We start from the raw sequence: 24213 nt of genomic DNA on the forward strand, positions 1-24213 counted from the left end.
CCCCGTGGCTTTCTCCTACCCCACCGAAGGTAATCGCAGTCTGCACTGAAGGGCAAGGGAAGGATGGGTCGGGGCTCTAACCGGTGACGGGTTGATCACCGACGGCGGACTGATCACCGGCGGCGGACTGATCACCGGCGGCGGACTGATCACCGGCGGCGGACTGATCACCGACGGCGGACTTATCACCGGCGGCGTACTGATCACCGGCGGCGGACTGATCACCGACGGCGGACTGATCACCGACGGCGGACTGATCACCGGCGGCGGACTGATCACCGACGGCGGACTGATCACCGACGGCGGACTGATCACCGACGGCGGACTGATCACCGGCGGCGGACTGATATGGTTGCCGTTGACAGGAGTTAGAAATATCAGTCAAGGAGATGTAGCGTGGGAGTTAACATTTTCTTGCTGCCCTGTGATGCTGAACATATTTCTTGCGACACCACATATTTGTTGTTTTGGGCTCGGTCTCTCTCAGTGACTGAGTGACTTGTTTTGCAGAAAGTCTATCTTAATGTGAATGTAGTTCGGTAGTTGTGTCCGATGAAGTTCTCGGATAGCCTTGCTATCCCTATCCCGAACACTTCATGCACACAGCTAGGTATTTCTTGGGCATCGTCGTCTAATGTTAACCAAAACCAGATTTTTCCGAATATCTTATGCAGCCCAATGCCACGTCATTGGACAATGCAATCAAATACAGAAAGGATACATTTGTTTTAGTCTCCAACATGTTGCCATAAAGAACACACAGCTTCAGTTTTGGATGTGTTCGTCAGAAAACGACCAAACCTGCGTGTCTTCGTCCCACTCGCCATCTTGCCCCGACTCTCCCGTGTCAGCCTGGCGGGCACACGCACGACAGAGCGTCCTCATTACCGGCGCCCGCTCGGCCGCGCGCGGGCAGGGGTGTCCGGGGCGGGAGGGGACAGCCGGCCGGCCCCAGTTGGGCCCCGCCTGAGCTCGTGTCAAGGTCACCGGGCAGGCTGGCGGCGGGGCGAGGTACAGGAGAGACAAAGTGAGAGAAGGGAAGGAGAGAGGACAGTTGAAGGGCCAGAGACCGAGAGACTCTGGTGTCGCGATTCGTGCCAACCTCGAGTGCTCTGAATGTGTCTGCTGGGCCGACAGAGGCAAACAAGTACCAGATACGGAGTACTCAATCGCATCGAGCAGCGGGTGAGTAGTTGGCCTCTGTGTTGGATGCGAAGGCAGTGTTGCGTGCTCTCCGTGGGTGAGAATTTTGCTGTTGTTTATAAGGGGTACGTCGACTGCAGTGGTCATTTAGCATCCACCCGTGGATGAAAGCAGGGAACATCAACACAATATGTACCGATGCATGGCGTACGTGATGTGCTATATTGTTCATGCCCAAACGTTAAAAAACATGGAAATTGATGTCTTTTACAACCACTGGCCTTCCTTTCTTGACATTCCTTGACATTATTGACGCTGCTGTTCATGATAAATAGTGATTTTGAATTAAGGCTGCATTTGGATGGAACGAAGGGTTCGTCGCAAGACGTTCAAAAGCACTGTTGTGTGCTCACAAGGTCATCAACTTACTTTTGCGGGGCCCTAGGCTGCACACGGCGTTTCAGCTCGTGTTAGAAAACAAATTTCTAGGAGAGCAAATTTATTTGTTGAAAAATAGCCTACAGACCATCGGCTGGCTTTTTTCCACCATAAACGGCCAAACATCACTATGCGAACACATGTTGGCTGAGGCACGTTTCTTTAAATTATCGTAGCTAGTTCCAAGTCGGTGTTATACAGACACCGTGCCAATCATGCCGGTGTGTTACAGACAACGTGTCAATCATGCCGGTGTGTTACAATGTGCCAACCATGCCGTTGTGTTACAGACAACGTGCCAATCATGCCGGTGTGTTACAGACAATGCGCCAACCATGCCGGTGTGTTACAGACGACATACCAAGTATGCCGATGTGTTACAGACGGCGTATCAACCATGCCGGTGTGTTACAGACACCGTGCCAATCATGCCGGTGTGTTACAGACAATGTGCCAGCCATGCCGGTGTGTTACAGACAACATACCAACCATGCCGCTGTGTTACAGACAGCATACCAAACATACCGGTGTGTTACAGACGACATGTCTGGCGCCGACGTCCCGGCTTCTGACACGGAGGACGCGGACGAGCGGCGGCGCGAGATGGTGGTGCTGCTGGAGCGGCTGACGGCCCAGGCTAAGCTCAGTCTGGTCCGCGAGGGTAACCGCATCAGAGCGCCGGCCATGGAGGCCTCAGCAGAGGGTACGTACCGTGCTGCCGGCTATGGAGGCTTCGGCAGAGGGTGCGCACCGCGCTGCGGGCTATGGAGGCTTCAGCAGAGCGTGCGTAACGCGCTGCCAGCCGTGAGGCCTCAGCAGAGGGTACGTAACGTGCTGCCGACCATGGAGGCCTCGGCGGGGGGGGGGGAGAGCGTGCTGTGCTGCCAACCATAGTAACCTCGGCAGAGGGTGCGTACCGTGCTGCAGACCATGGGGGCCTCGGCAGAGGGGGGCGTGCCGCGCTGCTGGCTGTGGTGGCCTCAGTAGTGGTTACGTACTGTGCTGCAGACCATGGGGGCCACGGTAGATGGTGCCGGAATGAGTGTCCCAGCTGGCTGGTGTCTGTTGTCATTGGGGTCTTACGACGCATTCAGCAGCTTAGAGTATGTGGCGTTGTTGCCTCTTACCCTCGCAGGAAAAGTGGACATTGCGAGAGTCGAACCCCGTACCCCTGATTTCCAGGCACGCAGCCTAACCATTGTCTTGCCGGAGCCTGTCGCCTGGTTGATGGGGATGCGTTTATATTGTCCTTGGAGTATATATATATATATATATATATATATATATATATATATATATATATATCACACTGTCTGCCAGTGGTGCAGTTATTTTCCCACTCCTATTTGGATCCATATCTAGTTACGCACTTCATGTGCTTACGTCTTCATTATACCCAGCTAATGTCTACAAGGGTCACTGCCGACGTTTAACTGCCGAGTCCGCCGCCCCCAGGTGTGCTGATCTCGGAGGTGTTGGGCATCTTCCTCTTCCTGTTCCTGTTGCTGGGCATGGTGGTGTTTTTCCACAAGGAGACGGACTGCGCGGCCCAGTTCCGGCGCAGGGTCGGCGGCGCCGCCAGCGCGCTCAAGCACGCGCTGAGGCGGCGCCTGTGTCGCTTCCACCGCCAGTGGAGCTGCCAGCAGGACGGTGAGAGACGGTGCGGGATGTGGCCCGAGGGTCGAGCTGCGGTCGAGGCCGAGCGAGACGGCCGGGGTGTACCCCGGGGTCGGGCTGCGGTCGAGGTGGAGTGAGACGGCGCTGGGTGTACCCCGTGGGTCGGGCTGCGGTCGAGGCCGAGCGAGACGGCGCTGGGGACTTGGCGGGTAAGTTATGGGCGTCCGTCACCAGTGGATGATGCTGAAAACAGTTGGTGTGGCGAGGCTACCGGGATGAGTATCTGCCAATGGCGAAGTGCTAAGATGATGCCTATCGCAACTGTGACCAGTGTGGAAGCTGTTGCATGCGTCATGCATCATTCACTACCAGTGGTTGATGCTGTATTTGTTTGTTGGAAAGTAGATAAGGAATATTTAAAACATGGTGAGCGGTATTTAATACAGGTGTTGAGACTTTGCATGAAAGCTGGTTCAAGACAAGAGGTATATATTCCCCGCTATGGTCAGGAATATCTCCCCCGCATTTTTTGGATTACTTTGCAATGTTTATTCTTCTTTGTCGTGTGACCGATGGCCGGTGGCCGCGTAGCATCAATCAGAAGTTTGACATAGCGTGCTCCGCAGCCCCAGCTACCGCCGCTGCCGCGTGTGACCGTCGCACACGGCCCCTCAGATCTCATCTCGCCGAGCCCTGAGCCGGGTGTGTACCGCGGCCTGTCGGAGGAGCAGGCGGCCGCGCCCGACACCACCGACACCACCACCAACAGCGGCGACAGCGGCGACGCACCCTTCAATCACCGCGAGGCGCTCCTCGAAGTGTTCGCCGATCTGGGGCTGCACCGCGAAGTCGTCCGCGACAGCCTGCGGGGCTACACAGAAGCTCTGTCGCGTCTGAGCGCCGGCAGGGCGGCGCCACCGTCGCTCGGCCCCGGGAACGTGGCGCCACTGAAGGGGATCTTGCGCGCGCCGGCGCCCGCTCGTGGCCACGGCCGCCACCGCCACCACCACCGGCACCGACACGGCGGCGGCACGGCGGCCCACGCCTCGGGGGCGGCACGCGACCGTGACGTCATACCCGAGGAGAGTGGTGACGTCACCGGCGAAGGGGATCCTGTCGCTAGCGAGCCATCCCATGACCGTATTTTGGAGCTGAACGGCGATGGTGCTTTTGAGATCGGCGACAACGTCGGGTACCAAGATGAAATGGTTCCGGCTCCCGAGCAGGGCACTGACATGACACACGACTTGGACGATGGCGTCACACACGGGCCGAACGGTGACGTTACTTGCAAGCAGGACGACGACGTGACCTTCGATCCCAAAAATGACTACATCGTTGAGTTTGGAAGCGGGACTGACTCAGGGCTGGACGGTCGGTCCAATTTCAAATCAAAATAGCTCCGTGACGTGAGACCCAGCTTGCCACGTCATATCCGGCCAGAGCCATGAAGCCATGTGGGACCAGGCCAGCAGCGGCACCGCTCAGTCTACCGTCGCATCTATCAACAAAGTTGGCTTCCTAACCAAGGTTGTAGATACTGCGCCCTCTCAAACTTTCAGCGTCTGATTCCAGGCTTAGGGGACAAGACTTGAAGTGACGTCAGCAAGAACCGCATTGCACTGCGGCACGTGACATCTCAGTTATCTTCTACCGCCGATACTCGAGTTTGGAGATACGCGTGGTCGTCTGCTTTTCATGCGGGTCAATATCGTGAAGGAATCGGAAAATGAACGAGTGGATGGTGTGTACAGGTTTCATCGCAAACCTACTCCAACAGTTCAAGTAGGTACGAAATGTGTATATATATGAGCATTGCTGCATCTGCCCCGTCTGCGTTTTAACGTCTTTTTTGCTAGGCGGTCGTTAACTGCGGCCAAGCCAACCCTGTGCCCAAGTGGCCGATGCGAACAGTGTTAACATAGCAATGCAATGCGAATCTTCCTATTCGTAAATGCCCTCGGAGGCGCAGCCGGTATCGCAGGCCGCGACTTGCGTGGCAAAGTGTGGTAATGTATACACTGCTTGCAAATAAACCCCACAAATTTCGACGCAACGGCTTTGTCTTATTTGAAGTTCTGGAGATGCAGACGGTCCAGTGCGAGAGGCGTAGATCGTACGGCACGAATAGGAAAACTCATTTTCTTCTACATCGCTGTCTCATCCTTGCTAAGCAACACTTGTATTTTTCCGTAGAAGACATCTTTTTATATTTTGCGATTTATGATGTCATTTTCAGATCAGGCTGCCATCTCAGATTTAATTTTGCTCTCTCCAGTCCTGAGATGATGCTTGGTAACGTCCTTGTGGTGGGCATAGCATTATATCAGCATCTGGGACAGCAAAATTGTAAGCCTGAATACGGAGCGTATGCGAGCCTCCACATTTTTCTATCCTGACGTTTGCTTATCTATGTATGACGAGCTTGAAATTTGCCGCTATTTATGACAAAGTTAGGTACACCTTTCTTATACCCGAAAATGTTTTGAAACATGTCTGTATTGACGTTTGGTTTGTATTATGCAGGGGTAACTGTGTTCCTTCAGTTAGAACACAACGCAGCCCAGAGCGCCTAAGCTTCCAGTGTGTAACGAATAATGGTAACTGTGTGCTCACACAGCACTTGACCGCTGACTAGCCGGTGCTCCAGTGCGGGTCAGGAACACTGTCAAAGCGCGTTTTCTTTTATTTCGATAAAGGTGGCGTGCTCCGGCAGGGTCTGCACTTTGTGAACTGTGAGGTGTGCACGCAGACTGATGTACAGTCATGTAGCAACGGCCCGACACTTGAGCCCTAAAATAATCCCTATCCAAAACGCGCAGTGCGTGATTCGTGTAACATCAACAAAGCTTACACTTTTTTCCAGAACTCAATTTGATGACTTCGTATCATGCAGTGTACGTGTCACAAAACTGCTAACGAAGACTCCCCGTTGCGCCGATGGTGTGTGTATGTGTATATCGTAAGCAGTATGAAGACTCACTGAAAATGTGTATTTGAATAACCATACTGAAAATATTTCAATCATCTCACGGCGGGGCTTAGGCGGTAGGCGTCGTAGACGTTATTCTAGTCTAGGAGATCGATTTCCATTTCAACGCTTGCTTTCATAAGCTACACGTCGCCCTAGCTGCCTCAACCTTCTGATCCCAAGTATAAGCGCCCACCTGACTTCGAAAGCCCCTCTTTAGCCAGATATAACAAAACTGGGTACTGCTGAATTCCTCAGATAGAGTTATATTCCTTAAAAACAAGTGGTAATAGCTCAATCAGAGGCAAAGGATGATAGGCTGTTTAGAACACTCTCTCCTGGTGTCAAGCAAAGGTTATCTCGCTGGACGAATCCACTGTAACATTCTGAAAATGCCTCCTTTTTCAGACACTTCCATTTAAGGACAAGGTACTGGATTTTTAGAGACGGGTACGACTGGAAAAAGCAATTAGGCCTCGTAACATCACACATATTGGTGCATGTGGTAGTAGCTCAATCAGAGGCAAAAGATGATAGGCTGCTTAGAACACTCTCTCTGGGTAGTGAAGCAAAGGTTGTCTCGCTTGACGAATCGATTGTAACATTCTGCAAGTGCTTCCTTTTTCAGGCAGTCCCATTTAAGGACAGGTTACTGAATTTTTATGGACGGATGCGACTGGAAAAAGCAATTAAGCCGGGTAACATCACACCTATCGGTGCATGATTGCATGCCATTCATGGCTTGTAACACATTTATCGCGACAGTCTTCTGCAAAACCGCTGTCTCCAAGAACCTATCTCCCATAGGTTAACAGTTTCCCTGAGCAATAGGCTTCGTTAGCCATCCTGTTTCTAAAATTATCTCTCGAAATGAAAGTGCATTCATCACACACATAATTCTATCATTTACTATGCCTGTGCATTACTCGACCACTGAAGTTGGTGCATTCTCTGCCGGTGTGAATCATTTGTCAGGAATGCACTCTTAAGCATGAATGGTCTTCTTTCGCCCTGTTCATTCTGTTCGTCGAACCTGTTCATCGGAGTTGAGCCGTGACGTTTCCAATGGTTGACGTTTGACGTGACGTCTCTCAACGCATCTCGCACCTTCAGTGACCTCAGAGCTCCGTATCATGCACAGCTACATCATGTATCCGCTGGTGTTCCTAACGACGCTACCTGCGTCTGCCGTTTCCGCCATATTGTCCCACCACCACCGGGAGCAGCCGTCTAAACGCTGTAAAGTATTCACCAGACAATGACACCTTCGGCGTCCTGTGAACAGCATCGCCGACAGTTGTGTGGATATCTCCTAGAGTCATCAAAGGCAAGCGGTGCATCCAATGGTGAGGCGTTGCCATACTTCCAACAGAGCACGCAGGGTTCTGGCAAGGCTCCACAAGATCCGTGCTCCACTATCAAGACGAGCTCTATCCCCACTAATTCATCGCGCTCTTCGACATCATCTCCCACAACTGTGGCCATATCTTCGGCATCGCGTCCCGCAACTTTAGTGGTCTTTTCATCTTCGCCTGCTCATTCTTCACCGACCTCCCCACCGCCGTCGTCACCTGCTTCACCGACCTCCCCACTGCCGTCGTCACCTACTTCACCGACCTCCCCACTGCCGTCGTCACCTACTTCACCGACCTCCCCACCGCCGTCGTCACCTACTTCACGACCGGCGCGTTCTCGTCGCTCGAGTTACGCTCCTTCGTGCCCTGCTTCTTGGGCTTCTCGGTGATGACGGTGTCTTTCATCTTGCTGTTAAGGTTGTTGAGCTTCACCTCGCCGGGCTGGAACGAGTCGGGGATGGTGATGCCGCTCTCTACGTAGTGCTTCAGCAGCAGCTTGGTGATATCTTCATGACCAGCAAGTTGAGCATCGTCGACCGGAGCGCTGCCCCAGCGGTCCTGAAAAACATCAGCGACAGCTGTAGGCTTTGCACCATTCTTTCTCAGATACTCGTCCTCAAGCAGATGCGCATAGCATACGGATGATCAAGATGTGTTCTGGAATGTATGAAATAGGAGACAGATGTTGACCCTGATCACCAATACAACTTATAGAGAGGCTCGAAGGCGTCTCTTTCAAAAACAGGAAAAATGAAACGGAAACGGACGAAGCGATTATCGTGGGTTTGATAATATCACCAAAGATTAAGCGTGGGCTTGGAGACCATTACAACGTTGTCCCATGCAACACATTGAACCTACCTGGGCGGTGAGCTACAAAATATCTACCACATTTTACCTAGTCGCGAAGCGACTGTGATTTTGTGTCGTATCTTACGAAAATCAGGGTTACTATGTACCTTGTGCAAAGCCAAGGCACTGCGCATGTTCCTTCCTGGTCATTGTAGCATACCTTGGCGTCGACCAGAACACTGCATTTTTGCAGGAGGAATCTGACGATGTGAACATGTCCCTCGGCGGCCGCCAGGTGGAGCGCCGTCCGTCCGTCGTAGTCGGCCGCCTCCAGGTGCATCTCCATCAGGCTGTATGCACCGCGAGGGGTTATGGACAGCTACTGCGGACATTGCGATGACTGTCAGGTGCGGGAAGACTATTGTCATGCCACGCTCTTACGGGACACGCCATGGCTCATGGCCCTCGACGGACTTCCTTTAGAGAAGAACCTCTCATCAAAGTCAAGGTCAAGATTGAAGGTGACTATGAGCTGTGGTCGTAAAGTTTGGGTAGGAGCCGCTGGGAGGTTTCTTACAGCCTGGCCCACCAACGTTTTCATAACATTACAATACATGCACGTACCTCCACCGCCATTACCAAATCCCTCCCCTACGCCGGCTCTCGAGACGAAACCGCCGCCGTCACCGCCGCCATCCTCACCTCCTCACCGCCGCCATCCTCGCCTCATCACCGCTTCCATCCTCGCCTCATCACCGCCGTCATCCTCACCTCCTCACCGCCGCCATCCTCGCCTCATCACCGCTTCCATCCTCGCCTCATCACCGCCGTCATCCTCACCTCCTCACCGCCGCCATCCTCTCCTCATCACCGCCTCCATCCTCGTCTTATCACCGCCGCCATCCTCGCCTCATCACCGCTGCCATCCTCGCCTCATCACCGCTTGCGTTCTCGCCTCATCACCGCCGCCACCCTCTCCTCATCCCCACCGCCATCCTCTCCTCATTACCGCCGTCATCCTCTCCTCATCCCCACCGCCATCATCGCCTCATCACTGCCGACATCCTCGCCTCATCACCGCCGCCATCATCGCCTCACCACCGCCGCCATAATCGCCTCGTCACTGCCGTCATCCTTACCTCACCATCGCTGCGATCCTCGTCTCATCACTGCCGCCATCCTCATCTCATCACCGCCGCCATCCTCTCCTCATCACCGCCTTTCATTCTCGCCTCGTCACTGGAGTCATCCTTACCTCATCATCGCTGCGATCCTCGTCTCATTACTGCCGCCATCCTCGCCTTATCACCGCTTTCATCCTATCCTCATCACCGCCGCCATCCTCGCCTTATCACCGCTGCCATGCTCTCCTCATCACCGCCGCCATCCTCGCCGCATCACCGCCGTCATCCTCGCCTTATCACCGCTGCCATCCTCTCCTCATCACCGCCGCCATCCTCGCCGCATCACCGCCGCCATCCTCGCCTCATCACCACCGCCATCCTCGCCTTATCACCGCCGCCATCCTCGCCGCATCACCGCTGGCATCCTTGCCTCATCACCGCCGCCATCCTCGCCGCATCACCGCCGCCATCCTCGCCTCATCACCATCCCGCTCTGCCTGACCTGACACCGGGGCCGAGAACCTGCAGTGTCTCCCGCCGGCATTACCTCCGCCCGTGCGGACCCACCTGTAGCGCTTGATGGCGGTGAGGTCGCCGGCGGCGGCGGCGAACAGCAGGCGGTGTACCATGTCAGCCCGCTTCTCGTTGCTTGTCTTGCGCGGATCGATCTTCTCGCCGCTCGCCGAGACGTTGTCGAAGTGGTGGAAGTTGAAGCGGTACACGAGTTCCTACAGCGGCGGCATGAGCGGTGGGAGCAGTGCGAGTCACGTGACCCTGGTGTGCAGTGCTTTACTGGATTGGTCAATGTGTTAACTCAAACATGACTTCATATGAGGAACACACGTCTTGGAGCAAAAGAACAAAGAAGTTGTTATGCTGACGCAATACACCACCAGGTACTGGTTACACTGCGCTATTATGCAGGCAGCGTTCATACGTCAATATTAGACCGCTGCGTTTGACCTTTCATAATTACAAGCACACTTCAAAAGCGTCGAGTATTGACTATGTAGTCAATGGTTACTTCGTAACGTCGCTAACTAGCATCTCCTTGTACACTGAACGTCGGTGCCTGTGAACATAAAAACTTCGAATTCCTAGGTATGTGACCACGCCACCCGCGACGAAGGATGAGTAAAACGACTGTTGCTGGGGTACGACCAGGTAAGCAAGTGGGCCTAAATGGTAACAGCGAGCAAGGAAAGAATGTGGACGGTTATGTCTTAGCAATGAGCAGCCCGTGGGGAGCAGCAGGGAAAAGAAACAACGAGGCAGTAAAGCACATGGAGTGAGCAAAGGACAAGAGAGGACATGTCACGCGACACAGGAAGCATTTTTACTGGAGAATATACCGCACCAGGGATATGCCAGGAAACCAGCAGGAAAATTAAGCAGCTAAATACAGAAAACACATAGGCAGGAACAGCTGGCTTGCACGATATTGACCGATGCAGTTTACACATATTACCATATAGATACAACAGGTCACACAATTTATGATGCCCTGTGTTCATGCATTGTGAAATATCGAGTTTCCATGCGCAGGTCTCATACAAAAGGGCTGTCAGGAAGATAAGTTGGGAACGAAGTCGGTGGTATTTCTCGGAGACGACAACAGCAATGCACCAAGCTAGATGTAGGTGCGCCCAAGCACGTGCAAACAAGCGGAAGTGGGGAGTGAAATGCTCAGGAAATTCAACTTTTCACTCGGCCGGACGCCCAGCCCTCCACACGTCATGACCGGCGTGACCACGCTCACCCAGCCGTCTGTCACGAACCTTGCAGAGCTTGACGCCGCGCACCGAGTTTCCGCAGCGGTCCAGGGCGGGCGAGTAGAGGGCGAGACCCATCACGTTCGGGATCACCAGCAGGATCACGCCCGACACGCCTGACTTGGCCGGCAGGCCACACTGCAAAGTTGCCGCAGGCGCTCACTGACCTCGCGCCGCTCGGTTGCAACGTCAAGGTCAAGTCTTCAGGCAAGCGAGGTCACAAGGCAGCTTCAGGACAGGTATCCCACGTTGCCGAACTCGGCGCGGGCCGCGGCTGCGGCAACTCGCGAACGACCGTGGCTCTGACGACTGTCACGTGCCGTTACAAGATGGCGCAGTAAAAGTGAACTGTTGTAGACTCGCGAACGACCGTGGCTCTGACGACTGTCACGTGCCGTTACAAGATAGCGCAGTAAAAGTGAACTGTTGTAGACTCGCGAACGACCGTGGCTCTGACGACTGTCACGTGCCGTTACAAGATAGCGCAGTAAAAGTGAACTGTTGTAGACTCGCGAACGACCGTGGCTCTGACGACTGTCACGTGCCGTTACAAGATAGCGCAGTAAAAGTGAACTGTTGTAGACTCGCGAACGACCGTGGCTCTGACGACTGTCACGTGCCGTTACAAGACGGCGCAGTAAAAGTGAACTGTCGTAGACTTGTGAACGACCGTGGCTCTGACGACTGTCACGTGCCGTTACAAGATGGCGCAGTAAAAAGTGAACTGTTGTAGACTTGTGGCCCGTCACGGTCCAAAGCGGTTTTTTTTTGGGGGGGGGGGCGGGGGAGAAAAGAAATATTGGCGCGAGCGAACGCCCTAAAATAGATGTTCCAAAAAGGTGATCGACTAAAATAATCATTGTATCATACTAAGCGCTGTCCCATTAAAGATATGGCGCTAAAATAACGCGCATTTCAACGACCACGGCATGTTCATGTCCTATTACACAGGGTACGAGCCGAGCTGGACGGACATTAATGGCAATGCTTCGCCGCGGGCTCACATCAAATGGGATCTATCCGCCGAAGCCTCACCTTGAAGGCGAACTGTCCGCTGTAGTCGTACATGCCGCAGCTGTGCATGAGACAGAGGGTGTTGCGGACGGCTGAAGGCTCCAGCACGGCCTCGCCGGTGATGGGGCAGATGCCGCCGTTGGCTAGGGTGCCGGCGATCACCGATGCCGACTCACACGTGGCCTCCAGCGAGCACATCTGGCCGGCGACGGCGGGTCAGCGGGGTCACTGCTGGTCACCGGGGGTCCCAGCTGACTCGGGATGGAGTGTTAGTGGACGACTGGCAGATGCTGGAGAACCGATGTCACGAGGTGACACACCGGACAGGGAAGAGGCTGACAATGGACGACGACAGCAGAAGGAAGGGGCAGAGGATCACGAGGGTACACTTCCGAGCAGAGGGTAGGCGTAACCAGCGGGCTGTTGCGTTGGGGAGCTGGAGGAAACAACGCAACACCTCTGGCGTGGGGAGGTGACGCCAACGGTGGGCCACGTTTAGGGTAGCTGGTGGTCACGTGCGAGCCCATCTGACGACGGGGAGAGGATATCTGATTAACGAACTGCTGCAGTGCTCGCGTGTGTGAGTGTGTGTGTGTGTGTGTGTGTGTGTGTGTGTGTGTGTGTGTGTGTGTGTGTGTGTGTGTGTGTGTGTGTGTGTGTGTGTGTGTGTGTGTGTGTGTGTGTGTGTGTGTGTGTGTGTGTGTGTGTGTGTGTGTGTGTGTGTGTGTGTGTGTGTGTGTGTGTGTGTGTGTGTGTGTGTGTGTGCATGTGCGTGAACGTGTGTGTGAGGAGAGAGTACTGGTAGCTACGACGAAACCAAACTACAGGCGATCGAAACTTATCGTTGCAGTAAGACATTGCTAGGCTTTCCGTGACCACATACTGCCCCACCTGCTGTCCACGGCAAAAGGGCGTAAGTGCTATGTTAACTAATGGCTCTTAGGCCTTTTTGCTTTTGGATGGCAGCGAAGTCACCTCCTATCACGACGCTTGTGGCGATGAAGACAATGAAAGAGCGGAATTGATGAAAAAATGGGAGTCAAACTCGGGTGTGTTCAAGTACAAAGATATTGTATCACTCACACTGTTCTAGAATGTATCCATTTACAGATAGCTGTGACAAAAGTGTAAGTAAACGCTTAGGTCTGAGGAGGCTTGGTTAAGCCCGAACCAACGGAGACCCTGCGGGAAAACATTTGCGTTCTGATTCGGATAGGTGTGGTACCCAGAACTGACTGGCTGTCATTCACAGGACTCAATGCGCTGAACTACGTTGTCCTCACTCTGTCAATCGGTGTTAAGCATTCTTTTACTGTGGCTTGCAACCGAAAACAACCCTAAACCCAAGACAATCTTTTTTCAGCTTCTGGCCTATCCCGTCCTTTTCGTTCAGTCCTGTGACATGACCTCATCCGACCTAAGCTGACCTGAACACCGATTCACTTTCCTTCCTCTAGGCCACCCCGCTCACCTGGAAGTAGAAGTCCAGCGTCTCGCCGAGATCCTGGACGTGTGGGAAGCACTTGTTCTCGCGCATGAAGTAGGCCAGTGCGAAGTTTCTGTCGGCGGCCTGCCGCTCCGACAGGTACACGGCGTTGTTGAAGCCCAGGTACTCGCCGCCGGTCAGTCGGCGGTACGTCTGGAAGACGAAGTCGAACCGGTCCGCGATCGCCATTGTCGGCTGAAACAGGCCGGTCACGTGGCGTCACGGGCGTGCTGAGACAAGGTCACGTGACAGCCACCGTAGGTCGAACGGGGATCACCGGGTGTTGGGGGCGGTCTGATGAAGGTCCATGTAGACGACATAAGTCGTTTGACTGAACGGACACGTGATGTTCTAGGCGGTCTGAAGGACGGTCACGTGATAACAGAAACCATGTGGGACACGGTCACGTATTACGGCAGGCCACCCGAGGTTTGGTCACGTGATCATGATGGCTCCGTCACCGTGATCACAACCCGTCACAAGGTTACTCTAACCTGCCCTCAGGTGGGGTGGGATGAGGAGGGTGTCTGCGGCTTAACTGCGCCAAAGTCTGCATGCCTAAAGACAACTGAATCGTCCATCTTTAGGCATGCGAATTAGTAATGTTTCGTAAGGTCGCTGACATGGCTATCAGCAAAGGCAATTCCTCGTGTATCGTTCAATCTGATGCGACAGCGGAATGGCAGACGATGCCAATGCCGTTGAGATGTTTTTTTTTAGGCAAGTAGCAACTTGATTTAAGGACTTGCCATAACTCCATTGAGGTTGGGTAACGTCTAAAGGCAATATCAAGGTCAATACCAGACAGCTTTATTGCTGAAAGCCTTATATGGCTCAGTTGTTGTTTTTTATTTCATTTTCACATGGATGTCAACAGCCGGGCTAATTTAGCCTCAAAAAGGTCAGGGGAGGTATCTTACCCAAAATTACCCCTATCAACCTATTTCTTTGAGCAACGTGCGGCCTAACGTTGTGCCAATCTATATCTCTAAGCATATCTGATTTTTTGTATCCCCTTGACTTTATGTGGGTCTAATGACGTTGCTGACCTGATACGAACACCAGTGATCGTTTGCTTAGAATAGGCATCTAGGTTAAAGGTGGATTCGTAATGAGGTCTGAGCGGACTTGGACACCGATCTGGCATTTGACATTGTTTGACCTTATCTGACACGAAGGCCACGATCTGGAAACCTTGAATGATACAATAATGAGTTCACATAGGGGACTGCCGACCTTGTAGGTTTGGTGTTTCTAGCTCCCTCATTCTTGAAAGCTTATGGCATCTATTGCCTCCCGCCACCCGCCCGCCCCCCTCCCCCCCCCCCCCCCCCCACTGTACACCCTGGTGCGTCGCATTCAAGTGGCCACCCAGGCGCGTGTTTAATATCGTGATAACTGCACGGCATGTTCACTTCACCTTAATCAGCGATGACGTCATGATAGCGCCAGCATTGATCATGGGGTTGTGCGGCTTCAGACTGTTGTCCAGCACCAGCTCGTTGAAGCTGCGACCGCTCGGCTCCTGACCGACGAAACTGCGATAAAAATGACGTCACTGGCAGAAAAATGGCATCATTGTACGCCGTGGCACTATTTCATGACACTACGCCGCTGCGGTGGTAGACATGTCTGTGACCTGCAGGCTGTACTAAAAGGAGATAGCTCTGAAGCCCTTTCTTGCGCGCATACCCCGGGTATGCCGCAGTGCGCATCGGGGTGCCTAACGTTTCATCCCAACGTTGTTTTTCAAGCAACGTTCCTGTTCTACCATGAATTTCATCCTGAATAAAGGATATTCATCCCACGTTCAAGTGATCTGAATTGCGGGGTCGCAAACGTTCGCACTCAGCAGTCGTGTTTGTCCTGCCGGCAGCGTTACACGTGGCGACCTTTAGATTGGCACTTCCTATCTTGCCCATGTATTAGCGTCTAGCACGCCGTAAGGCCATGCTCGGACGCCAATCACAGTAAGATCGGCAATGATCTGAAGATCACATTAAAACATGGCTAGGTGGTAAGGCGTCAGTGCCTTCTTAACACATCCAACTGGAGAGGGCGCGTTTTCGGAGTCATCCCGGGTGACGAGTGCAGGTATTTGGTGGCCGTCCCCCCCCCCCCCCTAGCTCACCTGTGCACGTATTCGGGTCCCTTCTCGGCGCAGGCGATGGCGTAGCTGATGGGCTTGCTGGTCGACTGGATGGTGAAGGGCACGCTGACGTCACCGATGGAGTACCGCTGCCCGTCGACGGTGCACACCGAGATGCCCCAGAGCGACGGGTCGAAGCGCTCCAGCTGCGGGATGTAGGAGGCCACCTGGCGCAGGAGGCCGCCAGCGCCATCAGAGGCGCGCCCAGGCGGGGCAGCGGTGGGCTGGAGGCAGAGGCGGAGACTGGGACAGGAACAAAGGCGGAGACAGGAACAGAGCCGATGATTAGGAGGGGGAGGGAGACAGTGACAGCATAGGACAGAGACGAAAAGGGAGTCAAGTGCAGAAAAAGCAGGGCCGGGGAGACATAAGGACGTGAACAGGACCACGGACAAAATTCAGGACATGGGCAGAGGCGCAACCAAAGGCATGCTTTACGGCAAGGGAAATGCCAACTACCATTTGTTTTTCATATGAATGTGCTGGGCGAACACGACAATGCATTCCCGAGCCTGCTTGTCAATAGCTATGTTACTATTAGAAGTGCCCATTCAGCTCTCTTTTCGATTGACACTCTACCTGAATCCCCGAATGGGGACCGCGCTCTCTGAGCAGGGTTAGAAGCTCAATTGGAATTACGCGGTAAACTAATTTCGGTGTCATAAACGTTCCTGCTCATTGCCCCAGTGTAGAAGAAGCCGGTATGAAACAAGACAAGCTAGGATAAGCAACATCAAATTGTTTTGGTTGGCTGCGTATTTGGGCTCTCGGGCGCTTTTACAACATGCTTGTACAACGCTAATGCCACCTCGGCCCCTGCCGCTGCCGCTGAGCCGCTAAGCCGCTGAGCCGCTAAGCCGCTGAGCCGCTAAGTCGCTGAGCCGCTAAGCCGCTGAGCAGCCAGCCGCTAGTATTACTGTCGAGCCACATACGCAGAGTGAGTAGTTTCCTCAGAACAGCTGCGAAAGCGGGCCAGCCAAGGTCATTTTCGTTCCAATGTGTCCCAATACGTAAAGGTCATTTGTGTCCCCATGTCAGCCACCCGCTGACCTTTCCGCTATCGTCCTTCTCGCAGAGTTCGTACAGCTCCTCGAGGTGCTCGCAGAGACTCTCGAAGTGCGGAATCACGAGATCACCCGTCAATGCCTTGTGGATGATGTCAATATTGTCCATGATGACACTGGAAACAGACAAGACGTCAGCCTCCGAGTGGACCGCTGAACTAGACACTGAACGAGTAATAGATGAATTTGCCACTGCGTTCGTGCGTGTGTGTGTGTGTGTGTGTGCGTGTGTGTGCGTGTGTGTGTGTGTGTGTGTGTGTGTGTGTGTGTGTGTGTGTGTGTGCGTGTGTGTGTGTGTGTGTGTGTGCGTGTGTGTGTGTGTGTGTGTGTGTGTGTGTGTGTGTGTGTGTGTGTGTGTGTGTGTGTGTGTGTGTGTGTGTGTGTGTGTGTGTGTGTGTGTGTGTGTGTGTGTGCGCGCGCGTGTGCATGCATACGTACCTACGTGCGTGTGCATACGCCTTCATATTTCATTACCGTATCGCTCACCATGGATCCATCATCAACGCGTGCTCGACAGTACCTGAGTTGGCCGCTCACCCCTTAAACACGTCCTCATCGAAGCAGAGTCCGTCGGAGGCCCAGAAGCGTACGTCGCTGGCGCAGTTGGCCTGGATGCTGGCGATGGCACGTCTCATTTCGACCAGACGCGGGTCCGTCTGCCGCAGGCCGGCCAGTGCCAGTGCCTGCCCATCGGAGGTCATGCAGAGGTCATGGGCAGGTCACTGGCAGCCGAGCACAGATTCCATACACAAGTCACGCACAGGTCACCAGGAGTGTACGTATTATGCAAAGGTCTTTGAGGGCACGTCAAGGCCGTCGGCGGTCAGCGTCTGCGTGTGAGGAGGCGATGCGAAGGTCAGGTAAAGCTCATTAACGGTACCCGATGTCTGAAACAGGTGGGAATTAGAGGGACCAGGGAGTCAAGGTCACGGTTACCGCTTTGGCACGGAAGAGCAAGCGTTCATCAGAGAGCAGGGGGCTCAGTTCGCAAATATGCACCGATGAGTCACATACAGTACTTGTAGAAAATCGTGCATATGAAGTAAGGTTAGGGCCTTCCACAACAAGGCATGGAAGCATTTGCATGGCTGTCCATCGTGTGCATTATCATCACGCCTGGAAAGCTGAGTCATCCAATGGTTGTGATGAACTCGGCACACGGAGCCGACGCAACACCGAGAATACACTTGCCTCCAGGAATTTGGTGACGTTGACTCTTCCCGACTTGTCGCTAGCCCGGAACATCTCACAGAGCTTGTCTTCCACATGTGAAAGGGTGTGGCGATTTTGCCTGCAACAGAACAACCAGTGCATAGAAGGCGTCGTAAACAGCACATGCATTCATCCTACCGGCAATACGTTGGCGCACACTTGCTTCACATAACTCTAGTCGGACCACGACAACACGCCATGTCCGCATGTCTGGCGCCAGCATGGCTGAAGTCCACCAAGGCGCTCTATGCTCACGCCCGCCACTGACGAGAGTCATCCGCACGCACCCGTTCTGTCGGATCTGTTCAAGTTTCTTCTCAATGTCGCCCAAGTTGCCAGAGGAGCGCCGCCTCGTCAGTTTGGACCTTTTGCTGGCCAATAGCTGGTCCTCCACCACCGTCTGCATCGGGTCCTGCGACATCAGACATGAAGTCCGTGAAAGTCCATGAAATGCACTTTGCGAGTGTAGCTCCTGGTGGCTCACAATCGACATGGAATCATCAACAATCACCAATTGATCACCAGACGGTGTGAGTCGGAATCCATCACCGAAACGAAATCTCGCTGGGCCAGTAACAGTCAGACCAGCCGAGACAGCTAGACCAGCCGGGGCAGCCAGACCAGTCGAGGCAGCCAGACCGGCTGGGTGTGCCAGATCAGCCAGGTCGACCAGACCAGCTGGGCCAGCCAGACCAGCTGGGCCAGCCAGACCAGCCGGGCCAGCTAGACCAACCGGACCAGCTAGACCAGCCGGTCCAGCTAGACTAGCCGGACCAGCTAGACCAGCTGGGCCTGCCAGATCAGCCAGGTCGACCAGACCAGCTAGGCCAGCCAGACCACTCGGGCCAGCCAGACCATCCGGGCCAGTCAAACCAGTTGAGACAGCCAGACTAGCCGCGACAGCCCAGCCAACCAGACCAGCTGGCTCTCAGCGGGCATCACTGCGACCAAATGGAGCCGCGTGCAAACCTGTTGTGAAGACGTTAATCGCATCACTTCGTCAGAGAAATTCCTGCTCTGTGTGTGATTATTTTACAAGACTAACACGCTCCGCAATGTCGTCAGTTTTCAGCCGTCCGTGCTGGTTAGCTACCAACTGGCTGTCAGAGATGACGTACGCAAACGTACACAAACGTACACAAACGTTGTTTCCGGTATACCAGAGCGCGTGCGTGGCACACATCAGTTGAGCGTCCCTTGGTTCACCGACTGAGCTGCGAGAACAGCTCTCGTCTTCTCCAACGCTTCCTTTAAAATCTCGGCATTCAAGGTCGGCATGAGACCAACCCATTGCGAGTTGTATCACGCTTGGCAACGCGCCGCGGCGCGCCAGGGCTATCTTGGAATCCTGGCAGGTGTCTGACACCACAACCCCGGTTTTGATATGCAGTCATCTATGGTGGTGTAGATACGAACTGGAAGTCGAAAAAGAAACGTGACAAGACAAGGGATGGGCTTGGTCTGCGTGGTCTGCGTAAAAAGTAGTGTATCATTATGCGCATTTGATATATGTTTTTGTGTAGATGTCGCTGAAGATTACAGGCTATAACTAACTCGTGTGTTCACGATGGCAGCTCGTGTTGATGTTCGCGGGGCGCGAGCGAAATATCTGAGATGGCAGAAGAGCAGCGGATGCAAGGGAATGTTTTTGGTCATAGGCAAGGCTGAGTCGCTAGCGATAGCCCTACGGTGACGTCACTGGGAGTCAATTGCTGGGAGTCCCAAAACGTTAATAAACCAGCGGTCATTTGCGGATCTGCAACGGTTTTCAATGGGCGGTTGGCTGGATTTGCCAGATTACATCGGGATTTCGTCGTTCCTAAGAATCTATAAACCTGTTGAAGGAAAACGTTATTGCTACCACTGATTTGAGTTATTTAGGCCAATTGATAGCACTTCATCTCCCAGAAAAGCGGCTTTGGTGGCACGATGGGGCCGACATGTTTGAGAGTCTTACGCCTTCAAAAAAGAAGCATAGATAAGACAGTGGTACTAGGCTTATTCCTTGGAAAAACTAGGAGAATAGAGATAAAGTTAGGTTGATATTTCGGCAACATGCCGCAATCGAAACGATAGCAGAAGACCTCTGGTGATGCTTCGATTGCGGCATGTTGCCCAAATATCAAACTACCTATATCCCTATTATCCTGGTTTTTCCGAGGAATAAGGCTAATGCGACTGTCTTATCTATGGGACTAATGTTCCTCGCTGATGCACTGAACAACTTACGTATAGATAAATGCACAAGTGAAAGGAGTCGGGTTTCTTGTCGGGTTTCCCCGCATCATCTTCTGGTTAAAGGGAATGTTCCACATTTGAAGACATCGAAGCAAGTGCCGTATATGATGAAATGAGTTCACTTATAACTATTGGCATGCTTTTAAGCGGAGAGGAGCGCTCTTGACAGTACATTTTCTGCTTAGTGAATACGCTCCTCAATGCGTCGTGGTTTGATTACGTCATCCCTTCACCTTGGCATTGCGGGAAACATATTACGTCTGTCGGAATGCATACACTGTCCCTTTGTCGTCACTTGAGATGCCGTGGGTTAATATTGAAGGTACTCTTCCCCGGGAGATGCACATGTCCCACGCTGTCAAAAAGTGCAATTCCATTCTTTTCTACCGGCATAAAATTCGTCACCACTTTACGTCCGAGGTTTGTAAACTCCTCATCCTGTCCCACGTTATCCACTATCTTCTGCAGTGCCTCTCCGTCTGGGGTAGGGCTGGAACGTGTTACCTAAACAGGTCGGAAGGGGTGGTAAACTTTGGGGCCATGATCATCACCGAGGCTCGCCACCGAGATTCGATGGCGACGGCTGTCGCTATGTTCAGGGCCTTTGGAGGAAGCGTTCCACATTTATATGGGATTTTGAGCTGAAATAACCATTTTCGAGACCTGTCGGTCATGTTCACGATCCTGCCCCACTTTAGACCTAAGCCCATCTAGTTTCTGAGTTACACGCCCCCGAAGATGGGATAATGCTTATCGGGGAGAGCATTTCAAAGTCACCTTATCACTCATGACGTCATAATAAGGTCATTCAAATCCTGCTATCCCACAGGCCATGCGGCGATCAAGGCCAATAAAAATATAATTGTCGAGGCGTTCATATCCGGCGGTCGTGAGCGCGATTCCAGATATAACGGCTGTCAATGCGCTCTCAATCAGTATTGTGCAAGGTACATTAACATAACCCAATTATGACGCATTGAGGAGCGTATTTTGTAACGAGAATTGTGCCGTCTAGAGTAGTCTTTCACTAACAAAGCATACCAGTAGTTTTAAATGAGCTTGTTCCATCATATCTGATGCTTGCTTCAATATCTTCAAATGTGAAACATTCCCTTTAATGACCCACCATTGCTCTGGTCTCGATCCGGTTCCTGTTCACCCCACGTACCGCTCCACGCCAGTGTACCACCTGCCACGGGCACAAACAGTACGCAGCCACGGGCACGAACAGTATGCAGCCACGGGCACGAACAGTATGCAGCCACGGGCACGAACACTATGCAGCCACGGGCACGAACAGTATGCAGCCACAGGCGCCCTAGATCTGTCAGCTCCCTGTCTGTTGGAAGCACCCACTACCTCTTCGTATGGCGCGACCTCATCCTGGAGCCGCCTGCCGCCCGCGTCACCGCCCACACCCGCAGGGAGCTCTGTATCGTAGTGGACGATACGCTTGCCATTGTGTAACATGTTATGGCCATAAATGATTATTACGCTTTTGACAAAGTGTGTGAACGATGGAATGATCAATATGGTGCGCATGTGTTCACGTTGCCATTTTTATGCTTCATTTATGTTACTGTTATATTTGTACTAAAGCAAGCTAACCTACTTGTTGGAGTGGTTCGTCAATGAAATAAATTTGAATGTGACCTTGATCCTAGCTGGTGCATCGTGCGGCTTGTCTGCGGGCTTCCACTGGCACATGCGCCTCAGCCTTCCCACGGGATAAGCTTTTTTGGGCACATGCTGCGAGTTACTTCTCATGCCACATACGGCTGCACACATAAGCACACACATACATACACACATACACACACACACACACACACACACACACACACACACACACACACACACCACACACACACACACACACACACACACACACACACACACACACACACACACACACACACACACACACACACACACACACACACACACACCACACACACACACACACACACACACACACACACACACACACACACACACACACACACACACACACACACACACACACACACACACACACACACACACACACACACACACACACACACACACACACACACACACACACACACACACACACACACACACACACACACACACACACACACACACACACACACACACACACACACACACACACACACACACACACACACACACACACACACACACACACACACACACACACACACACACACACATTATGTATATATACACCTGTACACATATTTTAATGATCAAGGGTATAGACCAAGTTAAAGTGTGTACATTCAAGTATGGGTATATATATGCAAGCATTTGAGCGGAGAAGGCGCCAATTTGATTCACTAAGATCCCAAAGACTAACAGCTGGGAGTACCAAACTCGCAGGGTAGGTAGCGCTCCATGTAAATTAGTTGGTATCCAAATTTGATGATTAAGCTTCCACTAACTTACAGGTAGACACCTTTTCTAGGCAAAAAGTCACTCGCTTTCATATAAGATGTGTGACTTTATCTGGTCTTGGAAATGCTTAACGACCAAAGTTCTCGGAGATTATTCAGTAACTTCAAGTCATAATCGACGTCAAAACCATCCTGGGCGGCATTTTCCTATTACCAAACAGTTGATTGAATTAGTTTTGGATCAGTCACCTCTACTGACCTTATTGAAATAAAAAAGAGTCTGTTGGCCATCAAGGCACCAAATAAGTCAAAAAAAGCGCAAAAACATAACTAAAGCTTTTCTGCAAAACGTAGCTTGGGTTTGACCTTGATCTAGCGTATGTGTCGTATCCAACGGCAATAGACTAAGTTGTTGTTATAACTTCCATTTTGTAATTACCAAAACCACTTCAAACTTGCATAACTTTTTCTTACCTCCCGTTGTCACATCAGATTGAAAAATTATCCGAGAATTGCCTTCATTGACATCCATAGTCTGACTTAAACCTGCTACAGATCAGCAACTTTGTAAAGTCTACTTAACTTTACGCACCAAAAGATCAGCTGTTCAATTACGCACAGCCATCAAAAGCTTGGCGCGATCGAGCTGCCCTGTTCAAAAATTCCAAAAATATTTCTGGAAGAACCTCAAGGGGAGGCGAATTGACCCCATCACATGAGCGCCTGTTAAAGAAGGCATGGCGTTTGGATTGTTCGGTCGTTTAAGCTACATGTAATATGCTAATTCGCGGCTGTCCTACATGACCAAATAAATAAGAACACTCAGGAGCACCAAAGACGACTCCGAAGTACTAAGAGTGTAAAACAGCACATGTATTTGCATTATTCGTCAGAGTAACTGGTTTCGTACTACGTCCGCTAAGACACAATAAAGAGGCACCCTAACCAGGCTGATTGAATAACCTTTAATTTATGTCAGTCTTACAGGAAGCACGCATTTCATCGATAAAAAGACGTAAAATATGAGCTTTATGGATCATATTGCTAGTTCCTTCTGCTTCCGCGTTAGCAAAAAAAGAAGAAAAACAATTACGCGTGCTTTTTTATTTTTTTGTATTGGCTCAGATGTTTATCACATACACAGAATATGTTTTTTTTATTAAAGGTGATGGTGACGCTGATGTTGATGAGACTGGCACAATATACAAACATTGTTGTTTATATGCCATTACCAACTACATTATTCCATAAAACTCAAATACCGGCCCACGCCGCCCCTCCCGGTGGCGCTGCTTCCACTGCAGGGGAAAGCGAAATTTCAACAGTGTCACGTCGTGTGAGCTGCGTTCGCTGCGTCGCTCTGAGATCACACCGTACCTGTTTGGAGAGCGACCACTTGAGCTTCTTCTTCTCCGTGTGCTCCCCGTTCTGCGCCA

The 24213-nt window shown here is 52.2% G+C and overlaps 2 protein-coding genes across 5 annotated transcripts; one reads left to right on the top strand and one right to left on the bottom strand.

The window, feature by feature from the left end:
• The first annotated feature begins 935 nt into the window (after nucleotides 1-935).
• Nucleotides 936-4598, top strand: LOC119109926 (uncharacterized). The gene is made up of 4 exons (XM_037233705.1): nucleotides 936-1185; nucleotides 2089-2284; nucleotides 3037-3231; nucleotides 3874-4598. Exons 1-4 carry the CDS (start codon nucleotides 1117-1119, stop codon nucleotides 4596-4598), a joined length of 1185 nt encoding a protein of 394 aa, XP_037089600.1. The 5' UTR covers nucleotides 936-1116.
• LOC119091075 (glutaminase kidney isoform, mitochondrial) lies at nucleotides 4227-24213 on the bottom strand. 4 transcript variants are annotated; one of them, XR_005093362.1, is made up of 14 exons: nucleotides 24155-24213; nucleotides 18425-18549; nucleotides 18117-18216; nucleotides 17463-17608; nucleotides 16912-17041; nucleotides 15844-16028; nucleotides 15133-15250; nucleotides 13698-13907; nucleotides 12248-12424; nucleotides 11219-11350; nucleotides 10008-10168; nucleotides 8537-8666; nucleotides 7787-8082; nucleotides 4227-7720 (listed from the first exon to the last, which is right to left on the bottom strand). XR_005093362.1 is itself a non-coding variant. In XM_037213801.1 (14 exons), exons 2-13 carry the CDS (start codon nucleotides 18541-18543, stop codon nucleotides 7840-7842), a joined length of 1851 nt encoding a protein of 616 aa, XP_037069696.1. In that variant the 5' UTR covers nucleotides 18544-18549; nucleotides 24155-24213; the 3' UTR covers nucleotides 4227-7786; nucleotides 7820-7839. The 4 variants fall into 4 exon arrangements, 2 of the variants coding, with proteins under 2 accessions (XP_037069696.1, XP_037069691.1); XR_005093361.1 differs by having other exon boundaries at nucleotides 7754-8082; XM_037213801.1 differs by having other exon boundaries at nucleotides 4227-7786; nucleotides 7820-8082.

This window comes from Pollicipes pollicipes, unplaced genomic scaffold, assembly GCF_011947565.3.
Source record: "Pollicipes pollicipes isolate AB1234 unplaced genomic scaffold, Ppol_2.1 Scaffold_1600;HRSCAF=1878_pilon_pilon_pilon, whole genome shotgun sequence".
NCBI lineage: Eukaryota > Metazoa > Arthropoda > Thecostraca > Pollicipedomorpha > Pollicipedidae > Pollicipes > Pollicipes pollicipes.

Bases quoted from the DNA above. Each gene is read 5' to 3' on its own strand.
- LOC119109926 (XM_037233705.1), top strand. From the start codon at position 1,117: ATGTGTCTGCTGGGCCGACAGAGGCAAACAAGTACCAGATACGGAGTA. The intron at 2,285-3,036 runs GTACGTACCGTG...CGCCGCCCCCAG, and splicing joins CATGGAGGCCTCAGCAGAGG to GTGTGCTGATCTCGGAGGTG. The intron at 3,232-3,873 runs GTGAGAGACGGT...ACGGCCCCTCAG, and splicing joins GTGGAGCTGCCAGCAGGACG to ATCTCATCTCGCCGAGCCCT.
- LOC119091075 (XM_037213801.1), bottom strand. From the start codon at position 18,543: ATGCAGACGGTGGTGGAGGACCAGCTATTGGCCAGCAAAAGGTCCAAA. The intron at 17,042-17,462 runs GTGAGCGGCCAA...GTCTGTTTCCAG, and splicing joins GATGAGGACGTGTTTAAGGG to TGTCATCATGGACAATATTG. The intron at 8,083-8,536 runs GTATGCTACAAT...GATGTTTTTCAG, and splicing joins GTGTTCTGGTCGACGCCAAG to GACCGCTGGGGCAGCGCTCC.